The 17205-nt window shown below is 55.5% G+C and overlaps 1 protein-coding gene across 1 annotated transcript in view; it reads left to right on the top strand.

Annotated features, from left to right (window-relative positions):
* Window positions 1-17205, top strand: part of CALN1 (calneuron 1) — an 88817-nt gene that overhangs the window by 26751 nt on the left and 44861 nt on the right. The window contains exon 3 of the mRNA XM_058854682.1: window positions 2913-3037. Coding sequence (XP_058710665.1) covers window positions 2913-3037 — 125 coding nt within the window. The remainder of the gene's footprint in view (window positions 1-2912; window positions 3038-17205) is intronic.

Raw genomic sequence — 17205 nt, 5'->3', positions numbered from 1 at the left:
AATCATTTGAAGCCATCCCAAGGCCTCTTCTCTTGGTTTGCACTGCAGAACGAGCCCGAGCCTGCTCAGCCCTGGCTCTCTTCACACCCTTAAGCTGAGCTTGATTAAACCAGAGCCGGGCACTTCATATCTGCAGCTTCAACCTTCACACCTTGGCGAGCTCTGCATCCTCCCAGCTCCCCCCAGCAGCCCTGGGAGCCCTGCAGGCGGCAGCTCAGCTCAGACTGCGCTCCACGTGCCAAGTTTGTGCACAAAGTAAATTAAAAAAGAAAAAATCTTTAAGGCTATTGTTAGCAGCAGGGGAGTGCAGGTGACAAGGGACAAAGTGACTCTTCCCAGCACAAGGATTTTGTCTTCCCTGAACTGTGCTGGCTTCAAAGCAGCTCTGGGGATTTAGTCCAGCTCAGCCTTTCCCATGCCAGAGGTTAAGCCAGGCCTAACCATGGCCCCCCAGCAGGGACAGAGGTGTGGAAAGGGACCAGGAATGGCAGTGGAGCCTCTTGGGGAGGCTGGTGGTGTCCCCTGGCTGGTGCCTCATGGGGGATCAGACAGTCCAGGAGTTTCCCAGGGCTCTGTTTGCTCTGCTGTCCCTTTGGAGATCACTCAGCCTCCCTCTGAGGACAATGGCAGTGCCTCACTGGGGAAAGTGGGATCATCTCCTCCTGCCCTGCTCTGCTTTAGGTGTTCAAATACTGCTGTGCCCAGGGAGGAGCATCTTTAACACCGTCACTTCATCTGATGGATTTTTAAAGGTTTTTAAAGTGACCTCAGGGACTCCCCAGCCCCACTTCCAGTTTCCCAACCATCTGGCTGCTTCCTGGATTTCCAATGCAGCCCTGGGAAAGGGCTGGGAGAACAAAGCTTGTGCTGGGGCTCCACTCCTGTGTGGCATCCATGGAGGTTTGCTCTCCATTCCTGCAGCTCAGACTGGCTCATCCCAGCCTGTGGCAGAGCTGGAAATCTCCATTTTCTCCTCACCCCCGTCCTGCCTGCTCTGTTTGACACCACAGGGGTTGATATCCAGCTGGGGATCCTGCCAGGGTGCTCCCACCCCTGGGATCCACACAATTCCAGCTCCGTGGGGAGGGCAGACACAGGATCCATCCGTGGGTGTTGTGTGTTCCATGCCTGAGCCTGGAAAACCAGGATGGACTCCCCAGGATGGATTCCCAGGCTGCACATGGAAACTGATCCCAGTTCCATCTTGGAGAAGGATCCTGGGGAACCTTGTCCAGGAGCTGGACTCGATGACCCCTGTGGGTCCCTTCCAGCCCTGGGATTACCCTGGGGGGTGATGATCCAGAGAAAACAGGAATTGCTGCTGCCTGGATGGTTTGTGGTGGGCTGGATACAAATGAAGGTGGTGCCAAGGGCTGCAGTGTCTCTCCAGGGATCCCAGAGCTGGAATTGTGCTGGAGTGTCCCTTGGCCAGGATCAGCTCCTGCTTCAGTGCCCAGCAGGTGTCAGAGGGAGCAACGTCTCAGAGTGAAAGCCATGAACTGGCAGGGGTTGGGAAATTCCAGATGTGCTTAATGAAACAGAACCCCTTGTTTACGTTTCTAATGTGCTGCTGGAGCGAACTGGCTCCCAAATAAAAATACTTAAAGTTACGATTAGGATTTATTTACATAATTACTGCCAGGGAAATTCCTGGAACGTGCTGAGCAGTGCAAGAGGAGCCTCGTGGCTCTCCCTCTGTGCTTGCCCGTGGCTCCAGGTTGCTCTGCTCCTGGGGGTCTGTCAGGGCTGTTCCCAGCCCGGGGAGGCAGGAAGGGTTTGTTCCCAGATGGATTTGTGTGTATTGTCCATCCATCTGGGTTACTGGCTGAGGCTGGGCAGATGCTGCTGGTGATGGTGGTGCTGGCTGGGGCAGCACTCCAGAGGTGGCACCTCCCTCCTGGGGCACAGCACCTGGGTGTCCCTGGGTGTCCCTGGGTGTCCCTGGGTGTCCCTGGGGTGGGACAGCCTGCCCTGGCTCCCAGAGCCACTCCCAGCCTGGCCTGGCCACCTCCAGCCCCTTGGGTGGCTCTGGGGACTCTGCTGATTTATTTCTGCTGGAAATGAGCAGTACAATAGGCCCGGGATGGGTTTGTGCTGATTGAATCCAGCCCTGGGCATGACAAATCTTCCTCTTAATATTTCAATTGACTTTGGCAAACTCGCCCCCTCCTCGTGTCTCCTAAATCACAGGGTGAGAGCTGCTGACAGCAATTCCCACTCCTGGCTGGGCAGAGCCTGCCCTTCCCTGGGGACCTGTGGGCTTTGCAAACACTCCCTGCTCCAGCCTCCCCTGGAGAGGGGTTTTTCCTCAGCTCCCACCTCTGGGAGATGGGAACGTTCTCTGTGGGGCTCAAGTGTGGATGTTCTCCTGTCATTGGGGCTGGAGCTGGGGCCCTGCAGTGACAAACACCTCGCTCAGGGAGCTTGGCTGAGCCCTCTGAGGGCTCTCAGGGTGTCCAGACCCTTCCATGCCTTTGGGAGTTGTGCTCTGGGGCTGCCCCTGGATCCCTGGCAGTGCCCAGGGCCAGGCTGGATGGGGTTTGGAGCTCCTGGGACAGGGAAAGGTGTCCCTGCCATGGCTGGGGTGGTTCAGATGGGCTTTGAGGTCCTTTCAACCCAAAGCATTCCACTGTAACCTTCTACCTGCAGGGCAGTGCAGACCCCACTGCTCTCTGTAATTATTACCAAGGCTGAAATCTGCAGTCTGGCTGCTGGGAAATCCTGTTTCCATAAGGCTCCAGTGCTCCCCTCAGTCCTCTGCAGCACCCAGGGGCAGCAGCTGCTTTGCTGTTTGTTCACTCAGCTCCTGCCTGGCTCACCCCTCTGTGCTCCAGCCCCTCCTCCAGGCTCCATTCCCACGGGACAGGGGCAGATAACACCAATCCCCCTCTCTTTTCCCGTTTCCCTGGCAGGGAGAAGATGCCATTCCACCATGTGACAGCTGGCTTGTTGTACAAGGGCAATTACCTGAACCGCTCGCTCTCGGCCGGCAGCGACAGCGAGCAGCTGGCCAACATCTCCGTGGAGGAGCTCGATGGTGAGTGCTGCCCTGCCTGGGCTGGGGGAGGCTCCTCTGCACCTTCCCCGTGCTGTCCATGCCTGGGGGATGGCTCAGTGGGTCAGGGACACATCCCTGACCAAAGCTGTCTTGGGAGCTGTGCTGTGGCTTTAGTCTCGGCTTTTGTCCTTCTGCAGCTTTTGGAAATGTTAAGCCTGTGTTTTATGGGTGAAATGAGAACATTTAGGCTCAAACTGTCCCAAAGATGTCTTTAGCCTTCCCTGGGACCCTGCAGAGCTGAGTCTGCTCTTCCCACCAAGTCTCACTTGCTTTGAGGCCTTCTCAAAGGGCGGCTCCTCTCCATGTGTCAGTGTCAGAGGATGCACGGAGGCAGCTTGTGGCTAAAGAAGATGGGAAGAGCTCTAAAATCCCATTTTCCCGATCAGTGGTAGGGAGCAGAGAGCAGCCCTGGTCTGGCACGGTCCCTCAGGAAGGCTGTCCACGTGTGCTGCCTGCAAGGTCCATCCTTTCCCCCTGGAGCTGTTGGTGATCCCCTCTGCCCTGGCCCAGGAGGTGAGGAATGGAAATCCATCCTCACTTCCCTTCCCTGATGGAACTGGAAATCCATCCTCACTTCCCTGATGGAACTGGAAATCCATCCTCACTTCCCTGATGGAACTGGAAATCCATCCTCACTTCCCTGATAGAACTGGAAATCCATCCTCACTTCCCTGATGGAACTGGAAATCCATCCTCACTTCCCTTCCCTGATGGAACTGGAAATCCATCCTCACTTCCCTGATGGAACTGGAAATCCATCCTCACTTCCCTGATGGAACTGGAAATCCATCCTCACTTCCCTGATGGAACTGGAAATCCATCCTCACTTCCACCTTCCCTGAGGTTCTCCTGGCCCCGGGCTGTGCGGGCTGGGGAAGGGAATCCAGGCTCGGTTCCTCCTGTCCCGGTGTCCCCATCCCCAGCCGGGAGAGCCCAGCCCCGCCTGGCCCGGGGGACCCGGCGCTCCGGAGCCGCTAATTAGCGGCTAATGAGGGAAATTGGAGCAGGAGAACCGAGAGCTGCTCACTGGAGCCGCAGGGCAGTGGCCGTGTGTCCCCACATTGCGGGGGGACCTCTGTCCCCTCTGTCCCCTCTGTCCCCTCTGCCCCTCTGTCCCCTCTGTCCCCTCTGTCCCCTCTGTCCCCTCTCCCCTCCCCGTTCCCCGGGGGTGCCCGGCTCTCTTCTCGGCTGTGACCCGTTGTGTTCACAGCTCCTGCTCGGATCGAGATCCGCTCCTTTCCTGAGCTCTGTGCCCGTCCCCAGCTCGGGGAGCTCCAGCTCAGCTCCTCTTCCTCCCTGCTGGCCCCGAGCTCACCCATCGCACCCGGGCAGGGCAGAGGAGAGGCTGGAGCTGTTCAGCCTCTGGGATTCATATTTGAAATGAAGTCAGCAGCCTCCATCTCCCCGTGTTGTGTCTCTAATACCAGATCAGTGCCTGACTGTGCTGGTAATTGGGGAAGGTTCACTGCCCAAACCCCAAACAGAATTAGTCTTTCTGCCTTCAAGCATAAACTGTCTGAGGATGAGTAACAAAATGTTCTTCCTTGAGAAGTTAATGTCAGGCTATTGGAGCTCTTTGGATGGATCAAGCTGTGAGAGCTCGATGCCAATAACAGATTTGCATTTCATCTTCCAGGCTGGGGAAGAGATGCCAAAATTCTCCTTGGTTTCTTTTTCAATGAGATTTTGGTCCTGAGGGAGTTCCAGCCTATTGAGAAATTCCAGTCACACAGATTAAATTATGATAGGTTTGGAGCTGGAGGAGTTACTAGGAATTTTCTATAACGTTCCTCTGCGCTCAAGGCTCCAACAAGTGCCTGATCCGTTGGGTTCTTGCCAGCAGATTTCTTTTTTCCCTGTGTCTGGCGCTGTGTGTGTCAGCACTGTTCACTTGGGAAGGGTTCCTGGGATGCTGCAGGGGACGGAGCTGCAGCCTGAGCCCGCTCCCAGCCCATCCCACAGGGAATAACTGGGAATTCTCCCTGTTCCAGCTGCAGGTGGGGGCTGGAGGAGAACAGGGAGAGCAGGAAATGGGAAAGGGCTCTGATTCTGAGTGATGTAATGGGGAAGGAGCCCAGGGCTTGGGGTGAACGCTCCGAGTGCTGCTCTGCCTCTGCTCTGAAAGATTTTCCAGTAGAATATTCAGAATCACAGAATCCCAGGAGGGTTTGGGTTGGGAGGGACCTCAAAGCCCATCCAGTGCCACCCCAGCCATGGCAGGGACACCTCCCACTGTCCCAGGCTGCTCCCAACCCATCCAGCCTGGCCTTGGGCACTGCCAGGGATCCAGGGGCTGCTCTGGGAATTCCATCCCAGCCCCTGCCCACCCTGCCAGGAACAATTCCTGCCCAAAATCCCATCCAGCCCTGCCCTCTGCCACTGGGAGCCATTCCCTGTGTCCTGTCCCTCCATCCCTTGTCCCCTGTCCCTCTCCAGCTCTCCTGGAGCCCCTTTAGGCCCTGAGCTCTCCCTGGAGCCTTCTCCATGTGAACAATCCCAAATTCCTCAGTCTGTCTCCATAGGGGAGGTGCTCCAGTCCCTTTATCAACTTCAGGGCCACCTGTGGCCTTGCTCCAATAATTCCAATAATTCCAATAATTCCAATAATTCCAATAATTCCAGTAATTCCAATAATTCCAGTAATTCCAATAATTCCAATAATTCCAATAATTCCAATAATTCCAATAATTCAAATAATTCAAATAATTCCAATAATTAATTCCAGTAATTCCAATAATTCCAATAATTCCACATCCTCCCCACGCTGGGGACACCAGAACTGTGTTTGGTTTCCCAGGTGAGGCCTCAGGAGAGCACAGGGAGATTTTCCCTGCAAAACTTTCCTGATTTGCAGCACCCATCTGCCATCCCCAGCTCCACTCTGGTTTTTCCGTGCTGCTGCCTCTGAGCACGCTGCTGGCAGCAGGGGGAGGCTGCAGAGGAGAGGTCACTCTGCTCAGGGGTGTTTGCTATTTGTGGGTCTGCAGCGGTGTGAGGGTGTTTGGGAGCTGTCACAAAGGGAATTTGCTTGCCCAGAGCTGAATCAGGAGATGCTGAGCTCTGTAACTCCAGGTAAATATCAGAGCTGGAAGTGGCAGCTCGTCCATGACCTGGCTCTGAGGGACTGGAAGCATGGAGGGGTCTCAGGGGGATGGAAGTGCCATGTGCTTGGAGCTTTCTGTGCATGGAGTGGTGAATTCAGGCTGGGAGGGGCTGTTCCACACAGATTTTCTGTTGTTTGACATAAAACCATGGCAGAGTTTGTGCAGACTCTGAGCTTTCCACATCCCTTCCAAGGCAGCTCCTGTCCTCACGTTCTGAACCATCAGGAGTATTTTTAATAAAAAATGCTGGATGGAAATAATCATGTCAAGCTTGAGTCATCCACCTCCACAGGCACTATCTAAAGGGTATTGTCAGGAGGGAAAAACATTGCCAGAGTGGGAATATGACAAATCTCACCTGAAGGGAGGTGCAGGAGAAGCAGGCTGGGGGGAGAGGCAAGCAGGGCCTTGCAGAGGAACCCAAAGGTGAACCATGGCAGCAACATTTATCCAGGTAAACATCCCAGGAAATCCTTCCCTGAGGCAGCTTCCCTGGGAACCAGCAGGAGGAAATGTTGCTGCAGGGCAGTGTTGGCATCTGGTGCCTCACCGAGCAGGGGGCTGAGGGGTCTGCAGGGAATTTTCTGGACTGGGAGAGATTTTTGGGATTGTTGCAGTCCCTAATGTGGAGCTTCAGGGTGGCAATGGCAGGGTTTTGCCTGGTTGAGCTGGAGGTGTGAGCAGAGCAGCCCAGCAAAGGGGCTGCAGGGGAACAGGAGCAGGAGTGTGGGGACATCCCTCTCCAGGAGCTTTTCCCATCATTAGGGAATATTAACCACAGCAGGTGCCTGATTTCTGCTGCTTCTTCCCAGCACCTCCCCTGGCACCAGCTCCCACCTGGATCCCTCTTCCCTGGGTGTGGAAGAGATCCCTGGGCAGCTGCAGAGAGCACTGAGGGGGTTTGAGGCTCCTGCTGCTCTCCTGGGTTTGGGATCAGCCTCTGTCCCCTGGAGCTGGGATCAGCCTCTGTCCCCTGGGTTTGGGATCAGCCTCTGTCCCCTGGGTTTGGGATCAGCCTCTGTCCCCTGGAGCTGGGATCAGCCTCTGTCCCCTGGGTTTGGGATCAGCCTCTGTCCCCTGCTGCTCTCCTGGGTTTGGGATCAGCCTCTGTCCCCTGCTGCTCCCCTGGCTTTGGGATCAGCCTCTGTCCCCTGGCTTTGGGATCAGCCTCTGTCCCCTGCTGCTCCCCTGGCTTTGGGATCAGCCTCTGTCCCCTGGCTTTGGGATCAGCCTCTGTCCCCTGCTGCTCTCCTGGAGCTGAGATCAGCCTCTGTCCCCTGGGTTTGGGATCAGCCTCTGTCCCCTGCTGCTCTCCTGGGTTTGGGATCAGCCTCTGTCCCCTGCTGCTCTCCTGGGTTTGGGATCAGCCTCTGTCCCCTGCTGCTCTCCTGGGTTTGGGATCAGCCTCTGTCCCCTGCTGCTCCCCTGGCTTTGGGATCAGCCTCTGTCCCCTGCTGCTCTCCTGGAGCTGGGATCAGCCTCTGTCCCCTGGAGCTGGGATCAGCCTCTGTCCCCTGCTGCTCCCCTGGCTTTGGGATCAGCCTCTGTCCCCTGGGTTTGGGATCAGCCTCTGTCCCCCGCTGGCCAGCACGGCACCCTGAGCAAGGGGCTGGGGGCTGCAGCACCTGGAGCTGGGCAGGGTGGCAGTCCTGGGGCAGGGACACTCTGGGGACACTGGGGATGCTCTGGGGACACTCTGGGGACGCTCTGGGGACACTGGGGACACTCTGAGAACGCTCTTGGGACACTGGGGACACTCTGTGACACTCTGGGGACACTCTGTGACACTCTGGGGACACTCTGGGGTCACCCAGCACGGGTTACATGTCCCAACATGATAAACACAGCCCTGCCATCCTGACCCTGCCTCTGCCCATGCAGCTGGGGCTGCTCACGCTGCTCTGCACGCCTGGTGACAATCCCTGGCTGCTGGAAGGGAGGGGACCGGGTCCTGCAGGGCTGTGACACCAGCCAGGCTCCTCTGGGGGTGTTGTTTAACAAATCCCTGGGACTGTGGCTGCTGCAGAGCTGCTTCTCTCTGCTGCTTTTGGGAAGATTCCCTGGCTCCTGTCCCTCTCCAGGGGCTGAGCTCTCCCTGGCACCGGAATCCTGCAGGTGGGCACAGAGGGGAGAGGACAGGGACAGTCCCTGCAGCCTCCCCAGCTGGGCACTGCTCATCTTCGGTGCTGCAGGTGGCATCAGGAGCAGCAGGGTGCTCCAGGAGGGAGAGCCAGGGGACACAGGCATTCGTCAGTGGGCTGAGTCATGGAGCAGCAACAGGCTGAGCCTGCTGGGCTCCAGGGACAGGGAAAAACACCTGGAAAAGGGGAATGAGGGAAGGAAGATGGATCCCTGCACAGCTCCCCACGCTCAGTGCAAGCCCTGCAAGCATTAATGAAGTGGCTGGGACTGTATAAAGCACATTTGCTGTTTCCCAGAGCTCTTTTCCAAGGGAGGTTCATCCCCAGGGTCGCTGTTGTGAGTGGCCATGGCTGGAAATGGAATTATTTCTGTCTGCTATTGAGCTGGGATGGGGTTTCATGTCCCTGAGTATCAAAGTGTGCCAGCACCATGTCCAGGCTGCTGGGGACAGGAGCAGCTCTGTCCCTCCCTTCTGCCAAGCTCCTTCTGCCAATTTTCCAACTACAGCTTGGAATTCCAGTGTGGATTTCCTTGGGACTTGGGAGTTCCGGGTATGGAACAGCCTCCCTAAAGAAATGATAAAATCTGGTGCAGTGTAAATGTTCTGAGGATCAAACCAGAAAGGTTTGGGGTGGAAGGGACCTTAAAGCTGATCCAGGGACACCTTCCCCTGTCCAGCCTGACCTTGGGCACTGCCAGGGATCCAGGGGCAGCCCCAGCTGTGCCAGGGAATTCTGGCACAGGGAATTCTGCAGGAATCCTTGGGTTGCAGGCTCCCATTTGCTCCAGCCAGCTCCAGGATGGGGCAGGGATGGTTCCCTGTCCCTGGGGCTGGGGCAGCTCAGCCCTGAGGAGGCTGCAGGGCTCCCCAGGGCAGAGGTTTGTGTGTGGGTGTCGTTCCCTGAGCTGTGGCAGGAGTGCAGGACCATTCCTGGGAGCACTGGCTGAGGGGAGACCCCTGCCCAGCATTTCCATCCTCCCTCACACCCCCAGCCCTGCACAGGGAGCCTGGGCTCCAGCAGGTTGATTTTCCAGGGGAACAAAGGCAGCCTTGGGAAAGGCTCCAGGGGCTCTGCTCCCCCTGCCCCACAGCCCTTCCCAAGGGGAATGTGTCACCTGGACCCCTGCCCCAAAATCCAGGAGCAGGCACCAGCAGCAGCTCCAAGGAGAGAGTCCTTGCAGCAAGAGAGTACAAATAAAATGGGATTGGCTGCCAACAAATGAAAATGACAGGGACACCATCTGGACAACAATTAAAGGGAGGGTTTGAGCTCCAGCTCTGCTGACACAGTTTGGGAACGGGCTGGAGAGACAGGGAGTCACTGGGGGGGATGTTCAGATTTGCCTGGGCAGGGCTGCAGGATTCCTGGATTGTTGTAGTGGAGGTGGAGCTGTTTGAGCTGGACAAAGATGGATTTGGGGAGAGGGATCCAAACTGTGCCTTGGTGCAGCTCCCCTCGGGTCTGCTGTGGATCCTGCCAGGCTCCCTGGCTGGGAATTCACTGCCTGTGTCCCCTCTGGCCACGGGAATGGAGCAAATCCACACTAAACCTGCCATGAAAGGCATTTCAATCTGCCTGTGACACGTTTACCCCATTTTTAATAGGGATTTTTAATTTTTGATGTGAGCTCCCGGGCTGGATCATTAATTTTAGAAGTTCTTCAATCCCTGGTGTTAAACCTGGGTTTAACAAGTCCCTGCTATCCCAGGAAATGTTCCTGGAAGCATCCAGGGGTCTCATCCTCACCTGCTGCCTTTTTGCTCTGCTGAGGCACTGTGGTACTGCCTGGGACAGGGTTCCTGCAGCCCAGAGCTGGGACATTCCCTGGAGGTTCCCTGACATTCCCTGGGTGTTCCCTGGACATTCCCTGGAGGTTCCCTGGACATTCCCTGGGTGTTCCCTGGACATTCCCTGGATATTCCCTGGACATTCCCTGGAGGTTCCCTGGACATTCCCTGGGTGTTCCCTGGGTGTTCCCTGGGTGTTCTCTGGACATTCCCTGGAGGTTCCCTGGACATTCCCTGGACATTCCCTGGATGTTCCCTGACATTCCCTGGACATTCCCTGGACATTCCCTGGACATTCCCTGGACATTCCCTGGACATTCCCTGACATTCCCTGGACATTCCCTGGACATTCCCTGGACACTCCCTGGACATTCCCTGGACATTCCCTGGACACTCCCTGGACATTCCCTGGACATTCCCTGGGTGTTCCCTGGACACTCCCTGGAGGTTCCCTGGACATTCCCTGGACATTCCCTGGACATTCCCTGGACATTCCCTGGACATTCCCTGGACATTCCCGGGGTGTTCCCTGGACATTCCCTGGACATTCCCTGGACATTCCCTGGACATTCCCTGGACATTCCCTGGACATTCCCTGGCTGTTCCTGTCCATCCCCGCTCCAAAGGGCTCCTGTGGCCTGGACCAGCCCAGAGGGACACCAGGGAGGGACAGGGACAGTGCTGGGACAGCAGCAGCAGCCACGGGAGCATCACAGGAACCACCCAGAGTGACAGGACAGGAGACTGTGGAGCTCAGTGCCCAGAGCTGCAGGGTCCTGGCACCCTCCAGCAGCTGGGATTGGGATTGGGATGGGATTGGGATGGGATTGGGGTTGGGATTGGGATGGGATTGGGATGGGATTGGGATGGGATTGGGGTTGGGATGGGATTGGGATGGGATTGGGGTTGGGATTGGGATGGGATTGGGATGGGATGGGATTGGGATTGGGATGGGATTGGGATGGGATTGGGATGGGATTGGGATTGGGATGGGATTGGGATGGGACTGGGAGGGGATTGGGGATGGGATTGGGATTGGGATTGGGGATGGGATTGGGACTGGGATGGGATTGGGGATGGGATTGGGATGGGATTGGCATGGAATTGGGATGGGATGGGATTGGGATTGGGATGGGATTGGGATTGGGATTGGGATTGGGATTGGGATTGGGATTGGGATGGGATTGGGATGGGATTGGGATTGGGATGGGATTGGGATGGGATTGGGACTGGGATGGGATTGGGATGGGATTGGGATGGGATTGGGATGGGATTGGGATTGGGATTGGGACTGGGATGGGATTGGGATGGGATTGGGATTGGGATTGGGATTGGGATTGGGATTGGGATTGGGATGGGATTGGGATGGGATTGGGATTGGGGTGGGATTGGGATGGGATTGGGATGGGATTGGGATGGGATTGGGATTGGGATTGGGATTGGGATTGGGATTGGGATTGGGACTGGGATGGGATTGGGATGGGACTGGGAGGGGATGGAAGATCAGGGAGCTGCTCAGTCCCAGCCCTGCCCGGAGCTGAGGGGCCACAGGCAGCACGAGCCAAGGAAGAGCAGGGAACAGAACTCCCAGAAATGTTGACATTTGGAATTTTCAGTCTCTAGCAGTGCAGAACAGCACAAAGGCATTCTGAAAATGTCTCCTTTATTTTGATAACAATTCTGGGGAGAGAAACCAAAACCAACAACAACCAAAGAAAGAAAACCCCCAAGCTTTGGTAGTGAATTATATTTGTGTCTCATGGTCCTGAATCCGCATCATTAAGATGTCATTTAGGAAAAGTCTCTCTAAATAAGCCATTAGAACACAAGCCTATTAGAAACATCTGAGATGAGGCAATATTTTGTATTTTAGGATTATTCTTTTGAGCATTTTATTTTTAATTTGCAAGGAAACACAAATCTCATTACTTTCCTTTCAACAAAATCTAATCCAGGGCCTGGGACTGTGTGAACAGCGCTGGGAGGGGCAGGGACGGGGATCTGGAACCCACTGGAATTTCTGCTGCTTCCCAGGGGTCCAAAAGGCCTGGAGCAGTTCTGTGCTCAGCAGTGGCTCAGGATTGAGGGGATTTGTGCTGTGGGGACCCAGCAATTCCTGCTCTGGAATAGGAGCTGTGTGTGCCAGCGTGTCTGGGGTGCCCAGCACAGTGCAGCTCCTCACTGCCCTGGAAATGTGATCTCAGTGCTGCAGGAGGCAAAATGAGAACACAGAGGAATTTGGGTGCTCTGTCCTGCTTTGCTCTGGGGGCAGTGGAAGTGAGATGGGCTGAGGAGTAAAACATCCCTGACTGTGCAGATCTGCTCCTCAGGGAGAGTTACCAGCCCCAGGACAGGCACTGCCAATACAGGATTGTTCAGTTTACTGCAGTTTAAAACATAAATGGATGCCCCTACTTTTTTCTACTTTTTCTTTGAATCTGAGGCAAAACTGCACGTTTGAATTTTTGCATTTTTCTCCCATGAATCGGAAGCTATGGAGGGAAAAAGAATTCTCATCTGTTCCATAGCGAAGTGTTTCATTTTGGGTCTGAGCTTTTTCACTCAGCTCTGCCCTGAAGGTGTGGCAAACGTGCAGATTTTGGCTGGCCAGGTCCCAGCTTCCACAGGAAGATGAAATCCAAGCATTTCCTTGCAGGCTGGAGCTGGGGAGGGGGCAGGGGGAGGCTGGCTCTGCCCTGGGGGAAGGACACACAGTGCCTGGGGATGGTTCCTTTCCATCCAAGGGAGCAGGACTGGGGCAGGGACGTGCAGGGACCCCCCCAGGCTGGCAGAGGAGCCCCAGGTGTGGGGTGACACCTGAGACACCCCTGGGGCTCCCAAGGGCTTCCAGTGCTCCCCTGAGCAGCTCCAGGGAGCCAAGGGCAGGTCCTGGCAGAGCCCAGGGAGCCAAGGGCAGGTCCTGGCAGAGCCCAGGGAGCCAAGGGCAGGTCCTGGCAGGGCCCAGGCCACTCCAGCCCAGCCCTGACAACATCCAGGCTTTGCCTTGGCTGGGATGCACGAGGGACACTTCCCACCCGCTCTGGGAATGGGTTTAGGGAGCTGATGGCTTCTTCAGGGCTCACTCCAGCTGCCTTCCAGGCTCCTTCATGCACAGCTTTCCTTTGCTGGATTCCCCATCCTCCCTTTTGTCTGGCTCTCACTTTTCATCAGGAAGGCTGGAATGTATGAGCTGAGGAAATGGCAGCAAAGCAAATCCCGAGTCTGGTTAAATCCAGGGCTCTGGAGGGGGAGTCTGGCTCCTCCTCAGCTTCTCTGCTGTCCTGCACTGGCTCTGGCAATTCCAATCTGCTTTTTTTCCTCCTTGGAGAAGGAGATTTGATTTCTGCTTTGATTTCTGCAGCTCCCATCAATGAGAGAAGGGCTGAGGCTCCCTTCAGGCGTGGCAGGAGGAGATGGGGTCAGACAGCAGCTCAGGAGCTCAGCTCAGCAGCTCGTGGGGCTTTGCAGAGGGGTTTGGAGGAGATTGAAGGGTTCAGTTTATTTCCCCTGTAGGAGATCAGCAGGCCAGGGCTCTTGGCTGGGTGACACCCAATCCCAGTCCCAGTCCCATCCCAGTCCCATCCCAGTCCCATCCCAGTTTGTCATGCATGGAGTGCTCCAGTCTGGGCTGGGTGTCTGGGCTGGGAATTGCTGGGGGAACAGAGAGAGGCTCTTTTGAACCTCGCTCCTTTGGGTAATTACCAGCGTGGTAATTGATGTGCTTCATTAATAATCAACGCTCTGCATTCCCTTACTCCTGCTCCTGCTCCTGCTCCTGCTCCTGCTCCTGCTCCTGCTCCTGCTCCTGCTCCTGCTCCTGTCCCTGTTCCTGCTCCTGTCCCTGCTCCTGCTCCTGCTCCTGTCCCTGCTCCTGTTCCTGTCCCTGCTCCTGCTCCTGCTCCTGCTCCAGCCCTGCTCCTGCTCCTGTTCCTGTCCCTGCTCCTGCTCCTGTCCCTGCTCCTGTTCCTGTCCCTGCTCCTGTTCCTGTCCCTGCTCCTGCTCCTGCTCCTGTTCCTGCTCCTGCTCCTGCTCCTGCTCCTGTCCCTGCTCCTGTCCCTGCTCCTGCTCCTGCTCCTGTCCCTGCTCCTGCTCCTGTCCCTGCTCCTGCTCCTGTCCCTGCTCCTGCTCCTGTCCCTGCTCCTGTTCCTGTCCCTGCTCCTGCTCCTGTCCCTGTTCCTGTCCCTGCTCCTGTCCCTGCTCCTGTTCCTGCTCCTGTCCCTGCTGCTGCTCCTGCTCCTGCTCCTGTCCCTGCTCCTGTTCCTGCTCCTGCTCCTGTTCCTGTTCCTGCTCCTGCTCCTGCTCCTGTCCCTGCTCCTGCTCCTGTCCCTGCTCCTGCTCCTGCTCCTGCTCCTGTCCCTGCTCCTGTCCCTGCTCCTGCTCCTGTCCCTGCTCCTGCTCCTGCTCCTGTCCCTACTCCTGTCCCTGCTCCTGCTCCTGTCCCTGCTCCTGCTCCTGCTCCTGTCCCTGCTCCTGTCCCTGCTCCTGTCCCTGCTCCTGTTCCTGTTCCTGCTCCTGGGGCTTTGGTGGAATGAGAGCAGCACAGATTCAGAGAGTGGCCTGGGCAGGGAGGCAGCAGAGCCACAGACCCCTCTGCTTTTGCCCTACAACAGATCAAACAAAGGGGTTTGGTGCTGCTCGGGCATTTCCCTCCCACATTTGGGGAGGCACCTCCTGCACCTCCCCCAGCCCCAGCTCTGCTTTGGCTGCTCGGGAGCAGCTGGAATAATCCTCACCCCCAGGGAGGGGACAGACCCTCTGGTGGCAATGGCCAGAGCTCCTCACCCAGGCTCTGGGGTGTCCCCTGCCCATGGGGACAGCCAAGGATGGCAGCAGGCAGCGCCTGAGCAGCTCCTGGCAGCAGCTCCTGGGCTCCTGGGGGATAGCCCTGGATAACTCTGGGCAGCTGGGAGAGCCTCCCTGCACGTCAGCTCAGGGATGTGTGTAGGAATCTTCCAGCCAGAAATACTTGGTGAGGGCTGCAGTGACTCTTTTGAGTGGGGAGAGCAGAATGTGGCAGCCAGAAAAAAACCCCATGATACGAAAATAGCAATGGCCCTTTTGGGAAGAGGAAATGATATTCCACTCAAAACAGCAACCCCAATTAAATGGGAGCATTTAAAGCAGGGGATTGCTAATTACCTAGATGTGGATGGGGCAGACATGGCAAACAGATTTATTGGGGAACTTTTAGCTCTGTACATATGTCCACGGTGATTTATTTTCTTGCCACGGGCTCAGAATTGTCTGGGCTGTGTAAATATTGTGGCTGTGAAGATTTCCAGTGGATCAGGCTGGAAAGAGCCATTTGGTCACCCACAGCTACCAGAGCTGGGGAGTTTCATTAATGGAGATTTGGGGGCATGGCCAGGCCCATCCTCACCCTTGTTTTAATTAACCTTTGTTTTAATTAATCTTTGTTTTAAATTACCCCTGGCACGTGAAGGGAACCTCTGCCAATCCCCCCTTGGGTCTCTTGTGGGACTCTGATGGAATGAAACACTTTTCCAAGCAGTTTTGTGTTTGTCAGAACGGTGCAAGAGGGGCAAGATGTGAATTTTTTAATATGAAAATGTCAATTTTGCAGCTGGAATGTGGGAAGTGCCTCGTGTGGAAGGGGATGGGGATGTCTCTGTGCTCACCCTGCAGGGGATGGACTCAGACCATGCTGTCTCCTCTCTAAAAAGCATTTCCAACATCTTCCACACTTCCACATCTCTTCTGTTTCCACATTAATAAGAATAGCAAAGAGTTCAGAGAAAGTAGTTTTGGCATCTACTGTATTTAATTTGCTCCAACTTTCATGTGGAGTTTAATTTAGACTGATGAGAGAGGCAGTTTTATGAGTATAAAACTCCATTAATTACAGATCCTGTCTTAATTATAAATGGCTCTGTTTTAAAGGAAGTTTTACAACCAAAATTAAGACTTGGAGCAGTTCAATCAATACAAACATCAATTAGACCTGACTTTGTACTCCAATTAATTCATAAAGCGTCCCAATGAAGTGTGGGGAGTGTGGCACTTTGTGCTGCTGCCCTGGTGCTGGATGTGCCCCAGGAATCAGCAGAGCTTGCTCTTGGCCAGCAGCAGCCAGCAGGATCCATGTGGGAGGATCCACGGGGATCCTGGGCAGGGGATGGTGCCTGAAATCCCAAAATGCTGCTGGGATCCTCCTCATCCTCAGCTGCAGAGCGTGGCCCTGGGAGGTGGGGACAGCCCAGGCTGATCCTGGGCACAGGGGACAGGGAATTCCTCACCCAGCCTGCAGGGATGCAGGGGGATCAGGAACCCTCTTTGGGCTGGCTGTACTGAAACTGTGGCTCAGAGCCACGCTGCCTTGTTTTCCTGAGGTTTTTGTTATGTTTGTAAGAGAAAGAAAAGGCCAGAATTGCTGTGCAGGGAGCACAGGAGCTCCACAGGGACAGCACAGGGAGGTGGCTCCGTGTCACCCCTTCCCCAGCAGCTTTCTGCACCCGGAGGTGTCACCCAGGGGAAGCTTCCCAGCAGTCAGAGCTTGCTGCTGGGCTGGGAGAAGCAGATGTGGATGTGGGAGGCAAAAGCCCTTTTTCCAGAACTCTGGTAGGCTTGGGGAAAGGGAGGTGTCAAACGGCTCCAAACGCTGGGCTGGAAGCAGAGCAGCCAAGGAGAGGGAGCTTTGCTTTTCTCTCACCCCTTCCCACCAGCCAAAGGCCACCACTTGAACCAGACCCAGCTGGAAGAAGTTCTTGCCATGATTTTATGTTGTTTTTCTTATCAGCTCTCGCTGCATCTTTTTTTCCCCTACATTCTCATTTCTTATCCAGTCCCTCGCATGAATAAGAGATGCCACATCCCTCCCTGCTCTGCCTCCCTGCTATAAATATCCCTGTGAGCAGAGAGAACACAGACTCCATGTGTTTAGATGTATCCTGGATCCTGGGTGACGTTTCTCCAATATTGTGTCTTTAATGGGAATTTGCTGATTAGGTGCAGAAAAGGCTCCAGGAGACGCCTGGGCTGGGTTTAATACAAAGAGTACTACGGTTGCTAAGAGACCGACACCTCAACTTTGGAAATCTTCATCCCCACTCCATAGATTATCTTGGCAAATTGGACTTTCTGAGTTGGCAGCA

This window comes from Poecile atricapillus, chromosome 21 (assembly GCF_030490865.1).
Source record: "Poecile atricapillus isolate bPoeAtr1 chromosome 21, bPoeAtr1.hap1, whole genome shotgun sequence".
NCBI lineage: Eukaryota > Metazoa > Chordata > Aves > Passeriformes > Paridae > Poecile > Poecile atricapillus.
Note: the sequence above shows the minus strand (reverse complement) of the source record. Positions and strands in the feature narration are given on the sequence as shown.